This window comes from Carcharhinus amblyrhynchos, unplaced genomic scaffold, assembly GCF_965287045.1.
Source record: "Carcharhinus amblyrhynchos unplaced genomic scaffold, sCarAmb.v2.hapA scaffold_406, whole genome shotgun sequence".
NCBI lineage: Eukaryota > Metazoa > Chordata > Chondrichthyes > Carcharhiniformes > Carcharhinidae > Carcharhinus > Carcharhinus amblyrhynchos.
Window position 1 is genome coordinate 72,436 of NW_027650146.1, and position 24,104 is coordinate 96,539.

Consider the following 24,104-nt stretch of genomic DNA (forward strand, 5'->3'; position numbering starts at 1 on the left):
GATTGGCCGTGCTAAATTGTCCCTTAGTGACCAAAGATGTGTAGGTTAGGGTGGATTGGCCATGCTAAATTGCCCCTTAGTGTCCAAAGATGTGTAGGTTAGGGTGGATTGGCCATGCTAAATTGCCCCTTAGTGTCCAAAGATGTGTAGGTTAGGGTGGATTGGCCGTGCTAAATTGTCCCTTAGTGTCCAAAGATGTGTAGGTTAGGGTGGATTGGCCGTGCTAAATTGTCCCTTAGTGTCCCAAAGATGTGTAGGTTAGGGTGGATTGGCCATGCTAAATTCTCCCTCAGTGTCCCAAACTGGCGTCGGAGTGTGGCGGCCGGGGGATTTTCACAGGAACTTCATTGCGGTGTTAACGTAAGCCTTACTTGTAACACTAATAAATAAACATTTAACTTTTTAAAAGTGTTGTGTGAGCAAGTTACTGGGAAGCAGTGCCAGTGTGCCTGGTTGGCACTGCCGTGGGACTCGCCCCCCGGTGGCTGGCGCGATGCCGGTTCAGGTACTTGGCCAGCTTGAAGCTCTTGCCACAGACGGGGCAGCGGAAGGGGGTCTCCTGGGTGTGGATCTCCCGGTGGGCCAGCAACGAGGAGGGCAGCGCGAATGCTTTGGCGCACACGGCGCAGACGCAGGGGCGGCCCCCGGCGTGGGCGGCCTGGTGCCGGCTCAGGTACTTGGCCAGCTTGAAGCTCTTGCCGCAGGCCCCGCAGCGGTGGGGCCGGGAGTCGGTGTGGAGCCGGCGGTGCGCCCGCAGGTTGGAGGCGCGGGCAAAGCCCCGGCCGCACTGGGCGCAGCTGAAGGGCCTCTCGCCCCCCTTCTCCTGCAGGTGTCGCTTCAGCTCCTGCCCGCTCTTGAAGGAGGTGCCGCAGTCGCAGCAGGCGTGGGGCGTGGCGTCGGTGTGGACCAGCCGGTGCCGCAGCAGGTGGGAGGAGCGGCCGAAGGCCCGTCCGCAGACCGGGCAGGCGAAGGGCCGCTCCCCGGTGTGGACGCGCTGGTGGGCCAGCAGGTTGGAGGACTGGGCGAAGCGCCTGCCGCAGACCGTGCAGGGGTAGGGGCGCGTGCCCGAGTGCAGTCGGCCGTGGCGCCGCAGCTCCTGGGGGCTCTTGAAGCGCTTGCCGCAGTCGGCGCACCGGCAGGGCCGCTCCTCGGTGTGGGCCAGCTGGTGGACCCGCAGGCAGGAGGGGTAGGGGAACCCCTTACCGCACGTGAGGCAGAGGAAGGGCTCGGCCCCCCCCGCCGCCGCCTGGCCCCCCTCCTGTCCGGCTGGCGGGCCCGAGCTCTGGCTGCACCGGCTCTCGGCCTGAGCTGGCTCCTCTCCGCCAGCGGCGCTCTTCTCCCCCTCCATCCGCGTTAGATCTCGGCACGACGTTCCCGCGGCACTTCCCGCCTCCAAGAGCTCCCCCTCCTCTGACGTCCCTGCAAAGTGAGTGGAGAGCGGGTCAAACAGCTCGAGCCTTCGGCGTCAGAGCACACGTGCGCGCGCGTTTGTGCGAGACCAGCCCACGCATGAGAAAACTCCAGAAGTAAATATCACCGAAACATAGAAGATCGGAGCAGGAGGAGGCCATTTGGCCCTTCGAGCCTGCTTCACCATTCATCACCATCATGGCTGATCACCCAACACAACAGCCTCATCCTGCTTTCTCCCCGTAACCTCACATTAAGCTGATCTTTCTCTGCACCCTCGCTGTGACTGTAACACTACATTCTGCACCCTCTCCTTTCCTTCTCTATGAATGGTATGCTTTGTCTGTACACCGCGCAAGAAACAATACTTTTCACCGTATGTTAATCCATGTGTGAGGTCACAATGGTGTGGGCGGGGTCACAATGGCTCAGGGGAGGGGGGCCACAATGGCTGGGGGGGGCGGAGGTCACAATGGCTGGGGGTGTCACAATGGCTTGGGGGCGAGGTCACAATGGCTCGGGGGCGAGGTCACAATGGCCTGGGCGGGGTCACAATGGCTCGGGGGTGAGGTCACAATGGCTCGGGGGCAGGGTCACAATGGCGGGGGGGAGGAGGTCACAATGGCTGGGGCGGGGGAGGTCACAATGGCTGGGGGGGTGGAGGTCACAATGGCTGGGGGGGTGGAGGTCACAATGGCTGGGGGGGTGGAGGTCACAATGGCTGGGGGGGTGGAGGTCACAATGGCTGGGGCAGGGGAGGTCACAATGGCTCGGGGGGGGGTGGAAAGAGGTCACAATGGTCTGGACAGGGTCACAATGGCCCGGACGGGGTCACAATGGCTGGCTGAGGTCACAATGGCCTGGACGGGGTCACAATGGCCTGGGTGGAGTCACAAAGGCCTGGATGGGGTTACAATGGCTGGGTGAGATCACAATAGCCCGGCGGGGTCACAATGGCTGGGTGAGGTCACAATGGCCCGGGCGGGGTCACAATCGCTGGGTGAGGTCGCAAAGTCTGGGGGAGGGGTCACAATGGCAGGTGGCTCTACCCAGGCGGCCCTGCGCCTGGGAATCCGCCCTGTTCCTTTGCCTGAGCTGCGCCTGCGCTGTGTGACCCGGCGCGCGCCATGGGAGGGAGGGAGGGAGGGGGTTTGATTATATCACTGAGATAAACTAGGACCGAATACCAACCGGGGCGTCCGAATATCACCGCCAAATGGTAACCGGAGAGTGTGAGGGAGAGTACCGCCTTCTATCCCCAGGCCTCACCCCAGCACCGCCTCCCCGCTGACTGACAGGCTCCCTCCACCAATCAGGGCAGGGAGGAGCGGCGGCGCAGGACACGCCCCCTTGGAGGACCGCGGTCCCAGGCTGGTCCTCCAGCCAATGGGAATGGCCGGGGAGGGCGGAGCGAGTAGGCGGAGCGGTGCTGGTCCTCCCACCTGCAGCAACTCCTCCCGGCCAGAGGGGGCGCGCTTCTCACTTATACCTGTTCATATAGAGATCACATAGACATTTAGACAGAAACACTTTAATATTTATTATCTGTTAATACATAAATTTAATAATCATATAGATACTTATAGGTAGAAACACTTTAATATTTATTATCTGTTGATATATAAATTTAATAGTCATATAGATACTTATAGGTAGAAACACTTTATCTGTTAATATATAAATTTAATAATCATATAGATTTATAGATGGAAATACTTTAATATTTATTATCTGTTAATATATATTTTTGATTTATTATTGTCCCATGTATTAACTTACAGTAAAAAGTATTGTTTCTTGCCCACTATACAAAGCATACCGTTCATAGAGAAGGAAAGGAGAGGGTGCAGAATGTAGTGTTACAGTCACAGCGAGGGTGTAGAGAAAGATCAACTTAATGAAAGTTAAGTCTATTCAAAAGTCTGACAGCAGCAGGGAAGAAACTGTTCTTGTGTCGGTCGGTACGGGACCTCAGACTTTTGTATCTTTTTGCCGACGGAAGAAGGTGGAAGGGAGAACGTCCGGGGTGAGTGGGGGGGGGTCCTTAATTATGCCGGCTGCTTTTCCCCGAGGCAGTGGGAAGTGTAGACAGAGTCAATGAATGGGAGGCTGGTTTGCATGATGGACTGGGCTACATTGATATGTAGATATTTATAGAGAAATAACTTCTAATTATATTTTATATCCATTAATCTATACAGAGAAACAATACTTTTCACTGTATACTAATACATGTGGCAATAACAAATCAAATCGTATAAAATTATGAGGGGAAGAGATAGAGTGGATGGGATGAAATTGTTTCTCTTGGCGGAGAATTCTGGAATCAGGGACACAGGCGGCACTGTGGTTAGTACTGCTGCCTCACAGCGCCAGGGACCCGGGTTTGATTCCAGGCTTGGGCCACTGTCTCCCTCACGCTGTGGGAGGAAACCGGAGCACCCCGAGGAAATCCACACCGACTCAGAGACAACGTTGCAAAGCTCCACAGTCCCCCCAAGTCAGGAATCGAAGCCAGGTCCCTGGCGCTGTGAGGCAGCAGTGCTAACCACCGTGCAACCCCAATCCTCAATAAGAACATCCAAAAGCTGAACTGGGGAAAGAACTTTACTCGGAAAGTGAGCCAAACCAGTCAGTTACCCCCCGTGCGCCTATCCTCACCCCAAATCCAATCCCCTCCACAGCCCCCCGGGCACAGAAATGAACAGGACACGGAACATAAGTAGCACATCAGCAATCAGCTCGAAATTGCATTGGAAAACAAGACCAGAGGCATGGCGTGTTTTAAAACAAAGCTGGTTTATTGATGCAGGATATGAAATTCCAGCTCGGTTATTACGGTTCAAACGCGGCAGCTGAGAAATAACACCGTTCGATCCCACTGGCAGGCAGCAGGGAGAGCGGAACTGCCGCATGGTTAGAGAACGGAAAATCTATGGCGATGGCAGCCAGGATACACCCTCTCCCTGCCCGCGCTGGGCAACAATCCCGCAGCGCGGGTCAAGCGATAGTGTCCTCAGCTGGCAGTTACGGTGGCCTAACGCTCTAACCCCGAGGCCATCCCAACTGACTGTACATTCTGCTCTGAACAGTTTCTCCACATGATTTTAGGTCACTCCTGGGGCAGGCGGGTGTGCCTGGCGAGGGGAGTGCTGTTTTTGACCATCTCTGACCTCCCTCACTTCTTATTCCATTGCAGTCAACCCCCGCTGTGTTCCTCTTCAGAGACCAGAGGTAAAGGGTGACACACCTCTTCGATTTTTTATTATTCTATTCATTCATGGGACATAGGCATCGATGGCTGGGTCAGTATTTATTGCCCACCCCTAGTTGCCCCTTGAGAAGGTGGTGGTGAGCTGCCTTCTCGAATTGCCGCAGTCCACGTGCTGTGGGTTGACCCACAATACTGTCAGGGAGGGAATTCCAGGATTTTGACCCAGCCACTGCGAAGGAACGGCCGATATATTTCCAAGTCAGGATGGTGAGAGGCTTGGTGGGGAACTTGAAGGTGGTGGTGTTCCCCACGTATCTGCTGCCCTTATCCTTCTAGATGGACGTGGTCATGGGTTTGGAAGGCGCAGTCGCAGGATCTTTGGTGAACTGCTGCAGTGCATCTTTCTGGATGGTACACACTGCTGCTACTGAGGGCCAGTGGTGGTGGGGGGAGTGGATGTTTGTGGTGTCAATCGAGCGGGGGCTGCTTTGTCCTGCATAGTGTCGAGTTTCTTGAGTGTCGTTGGAGCTGCACCCATCCAGGCAAGCGGGGACTATTCCAGCACACTCCTGACTTGTGTCCGTGTAGGTTGATCTCTGAGGTGTCCCAGCGTACCTGGCCTGCAGACCGTGCCACACGCAGAGTTCAGACAACTGAGAGGTGGTCTTGGTTGATGGGTTGGGGGGGGGGGGAGGGGGGAGACAGGGGTTGAAAGGACAGATGATGCCACACAGTTTCCCGCTGGGTCGGGGAATCTCAAGCAAGCTGACTCAGGGTAGACTGAGACGAGGACAAATGTCTTTACTCAAGGGGTTTGTGAATCTCTGGAATTCTCTCTCCCCAGAGGGTTCATCGTAGAATCCCTACAGTGCAGAAAGAGGCCATTCGGCCCATTGAGCCTGCACGACAACAATCCTACCCAGGCTCTATTCCCATAACCCCACATATTTACCCCGCTCATCCTGCTGATACTAAGGGACAATTTAGCATGGCCAATCCACCCTAACCTACACATCTTTGGACACTAAGGGGAGGAAACCCACCTGAGGAGAATGTGCAGACAGTGACCCGAGGCTGGAATCGAACCCGGGTCCCTGGCGCTGCGAGGCAGCAGCGCTAACCCACTGTGCGCTGAGCCGGGAATCGAACCCGGGTCCCTGGCGCTGCGAGGCAGCAGCGCTAACCCACTGTGCGCTGAGCCGGGAATCGAACCCGGGTCCCTGGTGCTGTGAGGCAGCAGCGCTAACCCACTGTGCGCTGAGCCGGGAATCGAACCCGGGTCCCTGGCGCTGCAACGCAGCAGTGCTAACCCACTGCGCGCTGAGCCGGGAATCGAACCTGGGTCCTTGGCGCTGTGAGGCAGCAGTGCTAACCCACTGTGCGCTGAGCCGGGAATCGAACCCAGGTCCCCGGCGCTGTGAGGCAGCAGCGCTAACCCACTGTGCGCTGAGCCGGGAATCGAACCCGGGTCCCTGGCACTGCGAGGCAGCAGCGCTAACCCACTGCGCGCTGAGCCGGGAATCGAACCCGGGTCCCTGGCGCTGTGAGGCAGCAGCGCTAACCCACTGTGCGCTGAGCTGGGAATCGAACCCGGGTCCTTGGCGCTGTGAGGCAACAGTGCTAACCCACTGTGCGCTGAGCCGGGAATCGAACCCGGGTCCCTGGCGCTGCGAGGCAGCAGTGCTAACCCACCGTGCTTCTTTTGCCTGTCTCCCATGGGGGAACCTCATCAAGAGCCTCGGCTGAAATCCAAGAAGATCACATCAAATGTTTTGCCCTCATCTATGCACTTGGTCACCTCTCGGAAAAATTGGACCCAGTTGGTCAGACCTGACATTCCCTGAGTAAAACAATGCTGACTGCCCTTGATTAGCCCCTGCAGATTCATTCAGTTTATTAGAACTGCCTCCAATCGCTTCTCCCATCACTGAGGTTAGACTGCCGGCGGGTAGTTTCCCTGTGCGTCCCTCCCTTCCTGAATAACAGTTCCTCCAGCACATCGCCTGTGGCCAGGAAGGAACTGAAAACTATTGCCAGCGCTATTTCCTCCCTTGCCTCACTCAGCAGCCGGGCACACATTTCATCTGGCCCTGGAGATTTATCCATATCTAAGCCTGCCAGACCACTCACAGCCTCTTCTCTGTCTATCTCGATTTCTTTAATGTGTCACGGTGAAACAAGGCCATTACAGCACAGGAACAGGCCCTTCGGCCCTCCAAGCCTGCACCGATCATGATGTCTGCCTAAACTATAACTGTATACGCCTAGGGACTCCGGATCCTTCCATTCCCATCCTATTTATGTATTTGTCTAGTTTCCCCTTAAACGTTGCTATCGTACCTTCTCCCACCCCCTCCCCGGGCAGCGCGTTCCAGACACTCACCACCCTCCGTGTAAAAAAAAACTTTCCTCGCACATCTCCTCTAAACTTTTCCTTCAATCGATGTCCCCTAGTGCTCGCCTGTGCTTGGTCCATTTTCCTCTACACCTTTCCTATCCGTGTATCTGTCCGAACTCCTTTTAAATATTGTCAATATCCCTGCCTCAACCACTTCCAGGCACGCACCACCCACTGTGTAAAAATAAAGTTGCTCCTCAGGTATCCATGAATTCTTTCCCCTCTTAAAACTGCGCCCTCGAGTTCTCGGTTCCCCAACTCTGGGGAAAAAGACATCCGCTCTAATCCATGCCTCTCGGGAACTTGTACGTCTCTCACCCCTCTGTCTCCTACACTCCAAAGAAAGATTTCTTAGCCTGTCCAATCTCTCCCTGTAACTCAGTCCCTCGAGACCTGCCAACATCCTTGGAAATCTCTTCTGCGCCCTCTCCAGGTTAATAACATCTCGTTGGAGTTTAGAAGGCTGAGGGGAGATGTTATAGAGACATACAAGATAATGAAGGGGCTCGATAGGGTAGCGGTAGAGAGATAATTTCCATTTAGAATGGAAACAAGAACTAGAGGGCACAGCCTCAAAATAAGGTGGGGGGGGGAGGGGGTCAGTTTAGAACAGAGTTGAGGAGGAACTTTTTCTCCCAGAGGGTGGTGAATCTCTGGAATTCTCTGCCCGTTGAATCTCTGGAATTCTCTCCCGACCTTCCACCCTGAAGGTCCTAACTCGATGTGACTTTCCAAAAAGCAACACCTCGCCCTCACCTGTACTGAACTCCTTTTGCCATTTCTCGGCCCACTTCCCCAGTCGTACAAGACATTGGTAAGGCCCACACTCGGAATACTGTGTACAGTTCTGGTCACCCTATTAGAGAAAGGATATTATTAAACTAGAAAGAGCGCAGAAAAGATTTACTAGGATGCTTCCGGGACTTGATGGATTGAGTTATAAGGAGAGGCTGGATAGACTGGGACTTTTTTCTCTGGAGCGTAGGAGGCTGAGGGGTGATCTTATAGAGGTCTATAAAATAATGAGGGGCACAGATCAGCGAGATAGTCAATATCTTTTCCCCAAAGGTAGGGGAGTCTAAAACTAGAGGGCAGAGGTTTAAGGTGAGAGGGGAGAGACACAAAAGGGTTCAGAGGGGGTAATTGTTTCACACAGAGGGTGGTGAGTGTCTGGAACAAGCTGCCAGAGGCAGTAGAAGAGGCGGGTACAATTTTATCTTTTAAAAAGCATTTAGACAGTTACATGGGTACGATGGGTATAGAGGGATATGGACCAAATGCGGGCAATTGGGGCTAGCTTAGGGGTTTAAAAAAAAGGGGGCAGCATGGACAAGTTGGGTCGAAGGGCCTGTTTCCCTGCTGTAAACCTCTGTGACTCAGAGTCTATGATCAAGATCCTCCTGCAACTTCTGATAACCTTCCTCGCTGTCGACAATACCACCTATTTTAGTGTCATCTGCACACTTACAGACCATGCCCTGCACGTTCTCATCCGAATCGCTGATGTAGATAAACAGCGATGGGCCCAGCACCCACGTCCCACTGTTCTATCGCGGATGCACCTGAAAGTGTCTGCTCCCAGTCCGCTCTGGCCGAATCCCATCAGATCGTAATAGTACCTGCCTTCTCCCGGTTTTAGAACTTTAACGTCAGGCCCATTTTTTAATCCTTATTCATAAGAATCTTGGATCTAACCGAGTGTGAGATGATGCACTTTGGAAGGAGTAATTTGATGAGGAATTGGAAGAAAACATCGCTGGTTTGATTAGCAAGTTTGTGGATGACACTAAGATTGGCAGAGTTGCAGACAGTGATGAAGATTGCCTGAGAATACAGCAGGATATAGATAGTCACAGAGGTTTTACAGCAGGGAAACAGGCCCTTCGACCCAACTTGTCCATGCCACCCTTTTTTAAAACCCCGAAGCTAATCCCAATTGCCCGCGTTTGCCCCCATATCCCTCTATACCCATCGTACCCGTGTAACTGTCTAAATGCTTTTTAAAAGACAAAATTGTCCCCGCCTCTACTACTACCTCTGGCAGCTCGTTCCAGACACTCACCACCCTCTGGGTGAAAAAATTGCCCCTCTGGACCCTCTCCCCTCTCACCTTAAACCTCTGCCCTCTAGTTTTCGACTCCCCTACCTTTGGGGGAAAAGATATTGACTATCTTGCTGATCTGTGCCCCTCATTATTTTATAGACCTCTATAAGATCACCCCTCAGCCTCCTACGCTCCAGAGAAAAAAGTCCCAGTCTATCCAGCCTCTCCTCATAACTCAATCCATCAAGTCCCGGTAGCATCCTAGTAAATCTAGGGTTGGTGGTGGGGGAGGGGGTTGCGGTGGGGCGGGGGGCGGGGGGGGGGGGTGGTTAGACAGGGTAAATGCAGGGAGCAAGTTCCCACTTATGGGAGTGTTGTGGGACCAGATGGGGTTGCTCACTTATGACAATCTGAGAAAGACTTTTTGGGCCGAAGGGCCTGTTTCCATGCTTTGAACCTCTGTGACTCTAATTTCTTCTCTGAGATGGTTTTATTCATCGGTGGGACATGGGTGTCGCTGACTGGCCTGCATTTACTGCCCGTCCCGAGCTGCCCTGGGAGGGGCAGTTGAGAGTCACCCACATTGCTGTGGCTCTGGAGTCACATGTAGGCTAGACCGGGGTAAGGACGGCAGATTTCCTTCCGTAAAGGGGAACTGGATGGGTTTTTCCGACAGTGGGCCATCAGTAAATCCTTCATCCCAGATTTTTTTTTTATTGAATTCAAATTCCACCCTCTGCCGCGGTGGGATTCGAACCCGGGTCCCCCAGACCATTAGCTGAGTTCCTGGATTAATAGTCCAGCGATAATACCACAAGCCCATCACCTCCCCCAAAAGGAGTGCTGAATCTTTGGAATTCTTTGCCCCAGGAAGCTGTGGGGGTTCAAAGAATCCTTACAGTGCAAAAAGAGGCCATTCAGCCCATCTAGCCTGCACCGACCACAATCCCATCCACATTCTATTCCCGTGATCTCATATATTAACCCTGCTAATCCCCCGACACTAAGGGGCAATTTAGCATGGCCAATCCACCCTAACCTACACATCTTTGGGACACTAAGGGGCAATTTAGCACGGTCAATCCACCCTAACCTACACATCTTTGGACACTAAGGGGCAATTTAGCATGGCCAATCCACCCGAACCTACACATCTTTGGGACACTAAGGGGCAATTTAGCACGGTCAATCCACCCTAACCTACACATCTTTGGACACTAAGGGGCAATTTAGCACGGCCAATCCACCTAATCTGCATATCTTTAGACTGTAGAAGGAAACAGGAGCACCCGGAGGAAACCCTCGCAGACATGGGGAGAATGTGCAAACTCCACACAGACAGTGACCTGAGCCAGGAATCGAACCCGGGTCCCTGGCGCTGTGAGGCAGCAGTGCTAACCCACTGTGCGCTGAGCCGGGAATCAAACCCGGGTCCCTGGCGCTGTGAGGCAGCAGCGCTAACCCACTGTGCGCTGAGCCGGGAATCAAACCCGGGTCCCTGGCGCTGAGAGGCAGCAGCGCTAACCCACTGTGCGCTGAGCCGGGAATCGAACCCGGGTCCCTGGCGCTGTGAGGCAGCAGCGCTAACCCACTGTGCGCTGAGCCGGGAATCGAACCCGGGTCCCTGGTGCTGTGAGGCAGCAGCGCTAACCCACTGTGCGCTGAGCCGGGAATCGAACCCGGGTCCCTGGCGCTGCGAGGCAGCAGCGCTAACCCACTGTGCCGCCCCAGGGTTGAGCCCTTGAGGCTGGGGTTGGGAGGTTTATAGTCAGTCGGTGGAAGTTAAGGGGAGAACAGGCGTGTGTTGGATTAGGGGACGTTCTGATTAACGACACAGTCAGAAGTCTCACAACACCAGGTTAAAGTCCAACAGGTTTATCCGGTTAAATCAGTTTTCACAGCGTTGCCCCTTCATCACTCACCCGATGAAGGGACAGCGCTCCAAAAGCTCGTGCCAGCAAACAAACCTGTTGGACTTCAACCTGGTGTTGTGAGACCGCTTACTGCACCCACCCCAGTCCAACGCCGGCATCGCCACCTCATGATTAAAGATAGGGTGAACGGCCTCGCCTGCTGTCCCTGCCCTCTGGCCGCCCCCTCCCTCAGGTGCCGCCTCCCCGCCCGCAGTGCGCCTGCTGGTGGCTGGTCAGCTTGGAGGATTGGGTGAATCCCACTCCGCAGACGTGGCAGGTGAAGGGTCGGCCGCTGTCGTGTAGCCGGCGGTGGGCCTGGAGGTTGGACAGGTAGGTGAAGCCCTTGCCGCAGTCGGGGCAGGGGTAGGGGCGCTCGCCGGTGTGGACGCGCCGGTGCCCCAGCAGGCTGGAGGAGTAGGTGAAGCCCTTGCCGCAGTCGGGGCAGGTGAAGGGGCGCTCGCCGGTGTGGACGCGCTGGTGGGCGCGCAGGCTGAAGGACTGGGTGAAGCGCTTGCCGCACACGGCGCAGGGGTAGGGCCGCTCGCCGGTGTGCACCCGCTGGTGCACCCGCAGGCTGAAGGCGTGGGCGAAGCGCTTGCCGCAGGCGGCGCAGGGGTAGGGCCGCTCGCCGGTGTGGACGCGCTGGTGGGTCAGCAGGGCCCCGGCGCTGACAAAGCGCTTGTGGCAGAGCGGGCAGGCGAAGGGCCTCTCGCCCGTGTGCACCCGCTGGTGTTTCATCAGGCACTGGGCGCTCTTGAAGCACTTGCCGCACTCGCCGCAGCCGAAGGGCCTGGCCTCGCTGTGGACCCGCCGGTGCGACCACAGGGCGGAGGACTGGGCAAAGCCCTTGCCGCAGGCCGGGCAGGTGAAGGGGCGCTCGCCCGTGTGGGAGCGCCGGTGGGCCTCCAGCACCGAGGGGTGCAGGTAGCCCTTGCCGCAGTCCTGGCAGCGGTAGAGCCGCCGCTGGTCGTGGGTGCGCCGGTGCGTGTTGAGCTTGGCCAGGTAGAGGAAGCCCTTGCCGCAGTCCTCGCACTCGTGCCAGGCCCCCCCGGCGTGGGCGCTGCGGTGCCGAGAGAGCGACGAGGTGTAGGCGAACCGCTTCCCGCACACGTCGCACTCGAAGCGGGCCTCCCCGCGGGGGGCGGCCTCCCCCGCGGGTCCCTGGCGGCTGGGCGATTCCTCCCGCGACGCTGGATCCGAACTCCCCGACTCCCACTGAAGCATCTCTCTGCAAAGCGAGGGGAGAAAAGCGGTTAAGAGGGGGGCCCAGGACACCACAAGACCATAAGACAGAGGAGCAGAACTAGGCCGCTCGGCCCGTCGAGTTTGCTCCCCCATTCAATCATGGCTGATATTTTTCTCATCCCTCATTCTCCTGCCTTTTCTCCATAACCCCCTGAACCCACGCTAAAATTGTGTCAGGGGAGATTAGCTAGGGTAAATATGTGGGGCAACGGGAATCAGGCCTGGGTGGGATTGTGGTCGGTGCAGACTCGATGGGCTGAATGGCCTTTCTGATTTGATTAATTACTGTCAGATGTATTGGGATACAGGAAAAAGTATTGTTTCTTGCGCGCTATACAGACAAAGCATACCGTTCATAGAGAAGGAAAGGAGAGGGTGCAGAATGTAGTGTTACAGTCACAGCGAGGGTGTAGAGAAAGATCAGCTTAATGCGAGGTAGGTCCATTCAAAAGTCTGACAGCAGCAGGGAAGAAGCTGTTCTTGAGTCGGTCGGTACGGGACCTCAGACTTTTGTACCTTTTTCCCGATGGAAGAAGGTGGAAGAGAGAATGTCCGGGGTGTGTGTGTGTGGGTTGGGAGGCGGGGGGTCCTTAATTATACCGGCTGCCTTTTCCCGAGGCAGCGGGAAGTGTAGAAAGAGTCAATGGATGGGAGGCTGGTTTGTGTGACCTCTACATGATGAAAAAAACTCTCCTCTTTTCTCTGTCTCCTTCCCGTCCTGGGAACTTTGTTTTCAACTTCTCCCTGTCCTCTCACCTTTTTTCTTAAAAGGTGTCGGAGAGCAATACAGCATGGAAACAGGCCCTTCGGCCCAACTAGTCCATGCTGTCCTCCCAGCTAGTCCCAATTGCCCGGGTTTGGCCCATATCCCTCTAATCCTTTCCCATCCACGTACTTATCCAAATGCTTCCTCTGTGCTTCAACCAGTTTCTCTGGCAGCTCATTCCATACACGCGCCACCCCCTGGGTGAAGAAGTTGCCCCTCAGGGCTCCCTTTCCTCTCTCATCTTAAATCTCCACCCTCAAGTTTCCAATTCCCCTTCACTGGGGAAAAGACAGTGTGTGTTCATCCTATCTTGATTTGATTTATTATTGTCACATGTATTGGGATACGGTGAAAAGTATTGTTTCTTGTGCGTTGTATAGGCAAAGCATACCATTCATAGAAAAGGAAAGTAGAGGGTGCAGAATGTAGTGTTACAGTCACAGTTAGGGTGTAGAGTAGGATTCTGAGATGCGGACCATGAACTGAACCCGGGTCCCTGGCGCTGCGAAGCAGCGGCGCTAACCCACTGTGCGCTGAGCCGGGAATCGAACCCGGGTCCCTGGCACTGAGAGGCAGCAGTGCTAACCCACTGTGCGCTGAGCCGGGAATCGAACCCGGGTCCCTGGCGCTGTGAGGCAGCAGCGCTAACCCACTGTGCGCTGAGCCGGGAATCGAACCCGGGTCCCTGGCGCTGCGAGGCAGCAGCGCTAACCCACTGTGCGCTGAGCCGGGAATCAAACCCGGGTCCCTGGCGCTGTGAGGCAGCGGCGCTAACCCACTGTGCGCTGAGCTGGGAATCGAACCCGGGTCCCTGGCGCTGAGAGGCAGCGGCGCTAACCCACTGTGCGCTGAGCCGGGAATCAAACCCGGGTCCCTGGCGCTGAGAGGCAGCAGAGCTAACCCACTGTGCGCTGAGCCGGGAATCAAACCCGGGTCCCTGGCGCTGTGAGACAGCAGCGCTAACCCACTGTGCGCTGAGCCGGGAATTGAACCCGGGTCCCTGGCGCTGAGAGGCAGCAGCGCTAACCCACTGTGCGCTGAGCCGGGAATCGAACCCGGGTCCCTGGCGCTGTGAGGCATCAGCGCTAACCCACTGTGCGCTGAGCCGGGAATCGAAGCCGGGTCCCTGGCGCTGCGAGGCAGCAGTACTAACCCACTGTGCCACCAACGCCAGTGACGTAAGCACTGACAATCAACTCGTGTTTGGATGAGCAGAAGCCGAGGCCAGCTGCTGGGGCCACACCCCTCTTCCCATTACGCATGCTCAGAGCCCAGCAGCTGCGAGGTGAGCTACCACTGCGCATGCTCAGGGAGAGGGGCCGCCGAGAATGACTGCGCATGCCCGGTTTCAGCTCCTTCCCCAGTGCGCTTGCGCACCAAGCTCCTTTCCTCCCCCTCCCCCCCCTCCGCCGAATAACGGTCGCGAATGGGGACGACGGAAAGGAGTGAGGATTTCCTCACAGAGCGCATGGTTTAGAGTCTCGGGGGGTGAGGAAAATGTCAGTCACCCACCTGCCGGTTCTATCGTCCCCTCCCCGGCTCCGGTCCTTCGGCAGCGGCGACGAAGCGGACTCGGCTTCTCCTCGGCAGGTAGGCCGGCTGAGCGGCACACGTGACCAGCGTCGGGGGCAGGGCTGACCGACTGTGGCCCGCCCACCTCCCTTACGGACTGATTGACGTCACGGGCCACCAATCGGCAGCCAAGGGGCGGCGCCCGGAGGACCCGACGGCGGGCGGTCCTCCAACCAATCAGAGCGTGAGGGGGCGGGCTCTGCGTGATTGACAGGTCCCTCTGATTGACAGCTCTGCAGCCTTCCTGGTCTCTGCCTTTGGTCCAGGAGGGAGACTCAGAGCAATGCCACAAGAAGTCTCTCAAATCCAGGTTAAAGCCCAACAGGTTTATTTGGAATCAAGAGCTTTCAGAGAACATAGGAGCAGAATGAGGCCACTCGGCCCATCCAATCATGGCTGATATTTTCCCCATCCCCCATTCTCCTGCCTTTTCCCCCGATCCCCTTATTAATCAGGAACCGATCTATCTCTGTCTTAAAGACACTCAGTGACCCGGCCTCCTCTGCGGCAAAGAGTCCCACACATTCCCCACTCTCTGGGTGAAGAAATCCCTCCCCATCTCTGTTTTAAAGGACCGTCCCTTTACCCTGAGGTTGTGCCCTCTCTGGTTCGAGTTTTTCCTACTCGTGGAAACATCCTCTCCACGTCCACTCTATCCAGGGCCTCGCAGTATCCTGTAAGTTCCAATAACCAGCACATCTTTGGACAGTAAGGGACAATCTAGCATGGCCAATCCACCTAACCTACACATCTTTGGACACTAAGGGACAATTTAGCATGGCCAATCCACCTAACCTACACATCTTTGGACACTAAGGGACAATTTAGCATGGCCAATCCGCCTACCCCACATATTTTTGGATACTAAGGGACAATTTAGCATGGCCAATCCACCTAACCAGCACATATTTGGACACTAAGGGGGCAATTTAGCATGGCCAATCCACCCTAACCTACACATCTTTGGACATGAAGGAGCAATTTAGTATGGTCAATAAACCTAACCTATATGTTTTTCAGACTGTTGGAGGAAACCGGAGCATCCGGAAGAAACCCATGCAGACACGGGGAGAATGTGCAGTCTCCACACAGACAGTGACCCGAGCCGGGAATCGAACCCGGGTCCCTGGCACTGTGAGGCAGCAGTGCTAACTTCACTACAGTGCACAAGGAGGCTATTTGGCCCATTGCGCCTGCACTGGCTCATACCCAGGCTTAACCTCACACCAATCCCCCTAACCCAAAAGGCAATTTAACATGCCCAATGCACCTAACCCACACATCTTTGGAAGGTGGGAGGAAACAGGAGGAAACCCACACAGAGACGGGGAGAACACGTCGACTCCACACAGACAGTGACCCAAGCCGGGAATCGAACCCAGGTCCCTAGCGCTGTGAGGCAGCAGTGCCAACCCACTGTGCCACCGTGCTGCCTCATTAGGGTAAGCGTTCTCCAAGGCGGCCTTCGTGACACACAACAACCCAGGACTGCCGAGCAGAGACTGATAGCCAAGTTCCGTACACTGAGGACGGCCTCAACCGGGATCTTGGGTTCATGCCACACTATCTGTAACCCCCACGACTTGCCTGGGCTTGCAAAACCTCACTAACTGAACTGTCCTGTCCGAAGACAATACCCATCTCTTTAACTTGTGCTTAACCCTCTCTCCACTCACACTGTCTGCACCTTTAAGACTTGATTACCTGTAAAGACACACATTCCAAACATTATCTTGTAACTGAGTTTGTGTCTTTATATGTTCTGTTTGTGAAACAAAGGCTGAACTCACTTGATGAAGGGGCAGAGCACCGAAAGCTCGTGCTACCAAATAAACCTGTTGGACTTTAACCTGGTGTTGTGAGACTTCTTACTGTGCCTTCTCCATGAACGGTATGCTTTGTCTTTATAGCGTGCAAGAAACAGTACTTCTCACTGTATCCCAATACGTGTGACAATAATAAATCAAATCACATCAAAGCAAATCTCTGATTATAATTGGTAGGGAAGGGGGTGTATTACACAAGTGGAAAAGTGTGAGGTTACGGCACTTTGGAAGGAGGAATGGAGGCAGAGACTATTTTCTAAATGTGAAAATGCTTCGGAAATTAGAAACACAAAGGGACTTGGGAATCCTTGCTCAAGATTCTCTTCAGGTTCACGTGGAGGTTCAGTGAGGAAGGGAAATGCAATGTTAGCATTCATGTCGAGAGGGTTAGAATACAAGAGCAGGGATGGACTTCTGAGGCTGGATAAGAACATAAGAAATAGGAGCAGGAGTAGGCCATCTAGCCCTTCGAGCCTGCCCCGCCATTCAATAAGGTCATGGCTGATCTGTCGTGGCTCAGTTCCACATTCTCGCCCTCTCCCCATAACCCTTAATCCCCTCGCTTATCAAAAACCCATCAACCCGCGTCTTAAAAATATTTAGCGAGGCAGCCTCCACCACCTCAACGGGCAGAGAATTCCAGTCAGACCCCATTTGGAGTATCAAATGGAATTTTGTCCTTCATTGCGAGAGGGATGGAGTTTAAAAACAGCGAGGTTATATTGCAGCTGTATAAGGTGCTGGTGAGGCCACACCTGGAGTACTGTGTACAGTTTTGGTCTCCTTACTTGAGAAAGGATATACTGGCACTGGAGGGGGTGCAGAGGAGATTCACTAGGTTGATTCCGGAGTTGAGAGGGTTGGATTATGAGGAGAGACTGAGTAGACTTGGGGGGGGTTCTTTCGGGTCAAACCAAGTAAACAAACTGAAACTACATTAGGACAAAGAAAAAGGGCCAGCTCCCCAAAAGGAGGGGGAACGGCCCAAACAGAAACAAAAAGTACAAAGGAAACTTAAGACACGTCAAATCAAAATGTGATTGTCGGGGTCTATAACGCACCTCAGGCCCTGCGGTGCCCAGCGGGCGCGGAAGGCGTCGCTGAGTAGACTGGGGCTATACTCATTGGAATTCAGAAGAATGAGGGGAGATCTTATAGAAACATATAAGATGATGAAGGGAATCGATGAGATAGAAGCAGGGAAGTTGTTTCCACTGGGGGGTGAAACTAGAACTAGGGGGCACGGCCTCAAAACAAGGGGGAGCAGATTTAGAACTGAGTTGAGGAGGAACTTCTTCACACAAAGATTCGTGAATCTGTGGAATTCCCTGCCCAGTTGAGGCTCCCTCATTGAATGTTTTGAAGGCAAGGATAGATAGATTTTTGAACAGTAAAGGAATTAAGGGGAGTGGGCAGGTAAGTGGAGCTGAGTCCACGAAAAGATCAGCCATGATCTTATTGAATGGCGGAGCAGGCTCGAGGGGCCAGATGCCCTACTCCAGCTCCTAGTTCTTATGTATTGTGAGCAGTTTTGCGCCCCATATCTAAGGAAGGATGTGCCGGCCTTGGAAAGAGTCCACAGGAGGTTCACAAGAATGATCCCTGGAATGAAGAGCTTGTCGTGTGAGGAACGGGTTGAGGACTCTGGATCTGTACTCGTTGGAGTTTAGAAGGATGGCCGGGGCGGGTGTGGGGGTGGGGGGGGGGGGGGCGGTGGTGTGTGAAACGCTATTGAAACTTACAGGATACTGGGAGACCTGGATAGAGCGAACGTGGAGAGGATGTTTCCACTAGTAGGAAAAACTAGAACCAGAGAGGGCACAACCTCAGGCTAAAGGGACGATCCTTTTGCGGATCTTTTCGTGGACTCAGCTCCACTTACCTGCCCGCTCACCATAACCCTTAAATCCTTTACTGTTCAAAAATTTATCTATCCCTGCCTTAAAAACATTCAGTGAGGTAGCCTGAACTGGGCAGAGAATTCCACAGATTCACAACCCTTTGTGTGAAGAAGTTCCTCCTCAACTCAGTCCTAAATCTGCTTCCTCTTATTTTGGGGCTATGCCCCCTAGTTCTAGTTTCACCCGCCAGTGGAAACAACTTCCCTGCTTCTATCTTATCGATTCCCTTCATCATCTTATATGTTTCTATAAGATTTCCCCCCATTCTTCTGAATTCCAATGAGTATATCCCCAGTCTACTCAGCATCTCCTCATAAGCCAACCCTCTCAACTCCGGACTCAACCTAGTGAATCTCCTCTGCACCCCCTCCAGTGCCAGTATATCCTTTCTCAAGTCAGGAGACCAAAACTGTACACAGTAACTGCAGGTATGGCCTCACCAGCACCTTATCCAGCCGGTATTGTGATTCCTCTACCTGTATTCACCCCAATTCGGCTCGGTCACCTCCCCATCATGAGAAAAAACATCAGCCAATGATTGAATGGTGGAGCAGGCTCGATGGGCTGAATGGCCTCACTCTCCTCCTGTGCTCCATTGTCTGAGCCACCGGGGTTACTCCAGGTCAGCCGCCCGGGGGACGTCCTGAGGGGCGGGGCAAGGCTGGGGGCGTGTCCAAAGCCTCCCCGCTGCTGCGCGCACGCTCCAGGGAGATAGAGGGGCGGGGTTTTGGCCACCGCAAAACAGGGAAGGGGCTGGGCCAAAGGCTCCCCGCTGCTGCGCGCATGCTTCGGGGGAAAAGGGGCGGGGTTTTGGCCACGGCGACAGAGGGAGGGGCGGGGCCAAAGGCACCCCGATCCGCGCAGCCGCGTGGGGAAAAAGGGGGGGGGGGCGCGGCCTCCGACTAGCGCAGGCGCACTTCCCCACCATTTTTTCCCCTCGGATAAAATACGAGGGCGGACTTTCCTTTTCAGTTTCAATTACCGGTGATCGGACGGACGTTTTTTTCCCGCTCCTCACCCACCGAGCGGCGATCCAAAGGTTGTCCTCGTTGTTGTTTGCGCCGCTCCGGACGAGCCGAGAGGTGGCGGCGACCAATCGGAGCACTTGGAGGACTGAGGGGTTGGGGGCGGGAGGAATAACTGTCCTCCAACCAATCAGCATCGGCCTGTCAGATCGAGTTTCTGATGGACGTGTCCGTCAACCAATCGGAGGACCGAGGGGTTGGGGCGGGGCGCAGACTCGATTCCCTAAACCAGTCAGCATCAGCACCCTACTCAGGGTGGTGATTGACGTTGGCTTCGACCAGTCGGGTCTTTCGGGGGTGCGCTGGAGCAGGCGGGAGAGAATCCGGACCTTCAACCAATCAACTGTCCGCCTCCCCTGATGACGTCTTTGATGGACGTGTACCTGGACCAACCGGATCCATTATCGGACAGGGAGGGGGCGGGAGGGAGCACTCGAGACCCTCCAACCCAATCACCGCCGGTCTGATTGTACGCCTCACCGTGTTCGGACTTGACTGACATGCGCCGCAGCCAATCAGAGCACTGGGAGGACTGACGGTTGAGATGGGTCCTCCAGCCAATCAGAACCGAGCTTGACAGTACCTGCCCCCTCCACTCCCACCCCGCGCCTGCTCAGTTGCCCCCACTGGCCCCAAGTGAGTGAGTGACAGGCGCAGCGGCCAATGGGAGCTCTGGGAGGACCGGTGGTCCTCCAGCCAATGGGGGCGTGGGCAGGGGGCGGGGCTGGAGCGTCTGCAGCCTGCAAAGGCCCTTGTCTTTTGCTGCCTTTATTGTCCATTGGAACAGATAGGCAGGGAAGGGTTGGTGCAGCAGGTAGGGCTGTTTTAATGCTTCTGGCACCCTGATCACCGCATTTTCAAATCAGAAGCAGCATTATTGCAAGTTTTTTGACCCAATGCATCAGTTTGCCTTGCAAATTTGACATGCATTGGGTCCAAAGCAACACTAGACCTTTAATTTGTGTGTGTGTCTCTCTCTCTCTCTTTATCTCTATTGCAAAGACAGACCTTCCTGCCATTCCCTCCTCTTCTATCCCCCTGCCTGGGCGTGAGAGGGCCAGCCAACCTGAAAGGGGACAAAGGACTAGATCTTCCAATGTGAGTATTTTTGCGGCACTCTCTTATTCCAGAGGGGTTTTACACACCAGCGCGAGACCTTGCGGCGAAGGGGCGAGGGTCGACAGAGGGGGAGAGTGTCCGCCTGCCACCCTCAACTCCCAACGTACATCGCCTCCCAAATTCAATTGGATAACACTCCAAAGAAGTGCAGTTTAGATGGATTGGCCGTGCTAAATTGCCCCTTAGTGTCCAAAGATGTGTAGGTTAGGGGGGATTGGCCATGCTAAATTGTCCCTTAGTGTCCCAAAGATGTGTAGATTAGGGTGGATTGGCCATGCTAAATTGTCCCTTAGTGTCCAAAGATGTGCAGGTTAGGGTGGATTGGCCGTGCTAAATTGTCCCTTAGTGTCCAAAGATGTGTAGGTTAGGGTGGATTGGCCATGCTAAATTGTCCCTTAGTGTCCAAAGATGTGTAGGTTAGGGTGGATTGGCCATGCTAAATTGTCCCTTAGTGTCCAAAGATGTGTAGGTTAGGGTGGATTGGCCGTGCTAAATTGTCCCTTAGTGTCCAAAGATGTGTAGGTTAGGGTGGATTGGCCATGCTAAATTGTCCCTTAGTGTCCAAAGATGCTCCCACCTCCTCCCCAGGCAGCGCGTTCCAGCCACTTACCACCCTCAGTGTAAAAAAAAAACTTGCCTCGCACATCTTCTCTAAACTTTTCCCCACGGCACATGCTTCCTCTTTGCGGGACGTTGTGGAACAAGAACAAAGAAAATTCCAGCACAGGAACAGGCCCTTCTGCCCCTCCAATCCTGCACTGACCCATGCTGCCCCCGACTGAACTAAACCCCCTACCCTTCCGGGGACCGTATCCCTCTATTCCCATCCTATTCATGGGTTTGTCCAGACGCCCCTTAAAACTCACTATCGTATCCGCTTCCACTCCCTCCCCCCGGCAGCGAGTTCCAGGCACCCACCCCCCTCTGTGTAAAAAATCTGCCTCGTACATCTCCTTTAAACCTTGCCCCTCGCACCTTAAACCTGTCCCCCCCCGCGTAATTGACTCTGGGGGAAAAAGCTTCTGACTATCCACTCTGTCCCTCATCATCTTGTAGACTTCTATCAGGTCTCCCCCCTCAACCTCCAGTGAGAACAAACCAAGTTTCTCCAACCTCTCCTCATAGCTAATGCCCTCCGTACCAGGGGCAACATCCTGGTAAATCTTTTCTGTCCCCTCTCCAAAGCCTCCACATCCTTCTGGTAGTGTGGGTGACCCAGAATTGAACACTATATTCCAAGTGCGGCCTCACTAAGGTTCTATAAAGCTGCAACATGACTTGCCAATTTTTAAACTCAGTGCCCCCGGCCGATGAAGGCAAGCATGCCGTATGCCTTCTTGACTACCTTCTCCACCTGCGTTGCCACTTTCAGTGACCTGTGTACCTGTACGCCCAGATCCCTCTGCCTATCAATACTCTGTGTACCTGTACACCCAGATCCCTCTGCCTATCAGTACTCTTAAGGGTTCTGCCATTGCTACCTGAATGGGTGTAAATTGGGAGGGGAGTGTGCAGAGGGATCTGGGTGTCCTTGTGTACCAGTCGCTGAAGGTAAGCGTGCAGGTGCAGCAGGGAGGGGTAAAGAAGGGAAATGGCGTGTTGGCCTTCATTGGGAGAGGTTTGGAGTACAGGAACAGGGATGTGTTGTTGTGATTATACAGGGGGCCTTGGTGAGGCCACACCTAGAGTATTGTGGGCCGTTTTGGGGTCTCCTTTTCCGAGGAAGGATGTTCTCGCTCTGGAGGGAGTTGCAGTGAAGGGTTTCCCAGGCTGATTCCCGGGGGATGGATGTACGAGGAGAGATTGACGAGGTTAGGATTGTTTTCGCTGGAGTTCGGGGAGGGGGGGCGGAATCTCATAGACATTTATCAAATTGTAACAGGACTGGACAGGGGTAGATGCAGGGAGGGTGTTCCCGATGGTGGTGGGGGGGGAGTCTAGAACCAGGGGGGTCTGAGGATTGGGGGTGGCGGGGGGTAGACCATTTAGGACGGAGATGAGGAGACATTTCCCCACCCGGTGAACCTGTTGGGATTCATTCCCACGGGAAGGAGTTGATGCCAAAATATTGGATGTATTCGAGAGGGGGCTGGATAGACCACTTGGGGGGGTGAACGGGATCACAGGATAGAGTCACAGAGGTTTACAGCAGGGAAACAGGCCCTTCGGCCCAACTTGTCCACGCTCCCCCTTTAACCCCTAAGCTAATCCCAATTGCCCGCATTTGCCCCCATATCCCTCTATACCTATCGTACCCATGTAACTGTCTAAACCCTTTTTAGAAGACAAAATTGTCCCCACCTCTACTACTGCCTCTGGCAGCTCGTTCCAGACACTCACCACCCTCTGGGTGAAAAAATTGCCCCTCTGGACCCTCTCCCCTCTCACCTTAAACCTCTGCCCTCTAGTTTTAGACTCCCCTACCTTTGGGGAAAAGATATTGACTATCTCGCTGATCTGTGCCCCTCATTATTTTATAGACCTCTATAAGATCACCCCTCTACACTCCAGAGAAAAAAGTCCCAGTCTATCCAGCCTCTCCTTATAACTCAATCCATCAAGTCCCCGGTAACATCCTAGTAAATCTTTTCTGCACTCTTTCTAGTTTAATAATATCCTTTCTATAATAGGGTGACCAGAACTGTACACAGTATTCCAAGTGTGGCCTTCCCAATGTCTTGTACAACTTCAACAAGACGTCCCAACTCCTGTATTCAATGTTCTGACCGATGAAACCAAGCATGCCGAATGCCTTCTTCACCACTCTGTCCACCTGGGACCCCACTTTCAAGGAGCTATGAACCTGTACCCCGAGATCTCTCTGTTCTGTAACTCAAGGCGGAAAGGATTCTCTCTCGCTCGCTCGCCCGCGCCCTCGTTCCCCCCCCCGCTGGTGCCCACTCCCTTGTCCCCCTCCCACTGGCGCCCACTCCCTCGTCCCCTCCCACTGGCGCCCACTCCCTCGTCCCCTCCCACTGGCGCCCACTCCCTCGTCCCCTCCCACTGGCGCCCACTCCCTCGTCCCCTCCCACTGGCGCCCACTCCCTCGTCCCCTCCCACTGGCGCCCACTCCCTCGTCCCCTCCCACTGGCGCCCACTCCCTCGTCCCCTCCCACTGGCGCCCACTCCCTCGTCACCCCCCGCTGGCGCCCACTCCCTCGTCCCCCCCCCGCTGGCGCCCACTCCCTCGTCCCCTCCCACTGGCGCCCACTCCCTCGTCCCCCCCCGCTGGCGCCCACTCCCTTGTCCCCCCCCTGCTGGCGCTCGCTGCCTCGTTCCCGCCCCCCCCAACGCCCGCTCCCTTGTTCCCCCTCCTCTGTCTCATCGATTTTTCTCTCCTGCCTCCCCTCACTCCTCCTTCACCTTTTTTTTTTGTGTGTGTTTTTTTTCCTCTCCCCCCCCCCCCCTCTCAGGATGCTGCGGGTGGAGGACTTCAAGACGGGCGTCTCGACCCAGGGGCCGCGCCCCCGAGACTGGCCGGGCTCGGAGGGCGCCGAGCCGGGCGCGGACAAGCTGTACATCTGCTCGGGCTGTGGCCTGGCCTTCAGCCAGTCGCTGGAGCAACTGGGCCACAACTGCGAGAGGGCAGCCGCTGAGGCGGCGGCGGCCTCCGGTTCGCCGGGGGGGGGCGGCGGCGGGGGCGGCGGGGGGGGGGCCTACCGTTTCCTGTA

The 24,104-nt window shown here is 55.0% G+C and overlaps 2 protein-coding genes and 2 long non-coding RNA genes across 5 annotated transcripts; 2 read left to right on the forward strand and 2 right to left on the reverse strand.

Annotated features, from left to right (window-relative positions):
- Window positions 1-249: 249 nt before the first annotated feature.
- On the reverse strand, window positions 250-6,730 carry LOC145339333 (uncharacterized). Its single transcript, XM_080183760.1, has 3 exons — window positions 6,553-6,730; window positions 2,680-2,899; window positions 250-1,457 (listed from the first exon to the last, which is right to left on the reverse strand). Exons 1-3 carry the CDS (start codon window positions 6,728-6,730, stop codon window positions 425-427), a joined length of 1,431 nt encoding a protein of 476 aa, XP_080039886.1. The 3' UTR covers window positions 250-424.
- A 2,725-nt stretch (window positions 6,731-9,455) lies between these two features.
- LOC145339330 (uncharacterized) lies at window positions 9,456-19,761 on the reverse strand. Of its 2 annotated transcripts, none has more exons than XM_080183756.1 (2): window positions 19,312-19,761; window positions 9,456-12,207 (listed from the first exon to the last, which is right to left on the reverse strand). In XM_080183756.1, the coding sequence occupies exons 1-2, from the start codon at window positions 19,449-19,451 to the stop codon at window positions 11,169-11,171; spliced, it is 1,179 nt and encodes a 392-aa protein (XP_080039882.1). In that variant the 5' UTR covers window positions 19,452-19,761; the 3' UTR covers window positions 9,456-11,168. The 2 variants fall into 2 exon arrangements, with proteins under 2 accessions (XP_080039882.1, XP_080039884.1); XM_080183758.1 differs by having other exon boundaries at window positions 19,272-19,409.
- On the forward strand, window positions 14,398-16,411 carry LOC145339331 (uncharacterized). Its single transcript, XR_013886020.1, has 2 exons — window positions 14,398-14,580; window positions 15,583-16,411. It is a non-coding gene; the product is annotated as an uncharacterized LOC145339331 (long non-coding RNA).
- A 278-nt stretch (window positions 19,762-20,039) lies between the features above and the next one.
- Window positions 20,040-24,031, forward strand: LOC145339328 (uncharacterized). The gene is made up of 3 exons (XR_013886018.1): window positions 20,040-20,128; window positions 20,321-20,412; window positions 23,847-24,031. It is a non-coding gene; the product is annotated as an uncharacterized LOC145339328 (long non-coding RNA).
- The last annotated feature ends 73 nt before the right edge of the window (window positions 24,032-24,104 follow it).

Bases quoted from the DNA above. Each gene is read 5' to 3' on its own strand.
- LOC145339333 (XM_080183760.1), bottom strand. From the start codon at position 6,730: ATGGATAAATCTCCAGGGCCAGATGAAATGTGTGCCCGGCTGCTGAGT. The intron at 2,900-6,552 runs GTGATGGGAGAA...CTATATGAACAG, and splicing joins CCGCCGGCAGTCTAACCTCA to GTATAAGTGAGAAGCGCGCC. The intron at 1,458-2,679 runs GTGAGGCCTGGG...CTGACGCCGAAG, and splicing joins AGCGGGGAGGCGGTGCTGGG to GCTCGAGCTGTTTGACCCGC.
- LOC145339330 (XM_080183756.1), bottom strand. From the start codon at position 19,451: ATGCTGATTGGTTGGAGGACAGTTATTCCTCCCGCCCCCAACCCCTCA. The intron at 12,208-19,311 runs GTGGGTGAGGAG...CTCGCTTTGCAG, and splicing joins AACCTTTGGATCGCCGCTCG to AGAGATGCTTCAGTGGGAGT.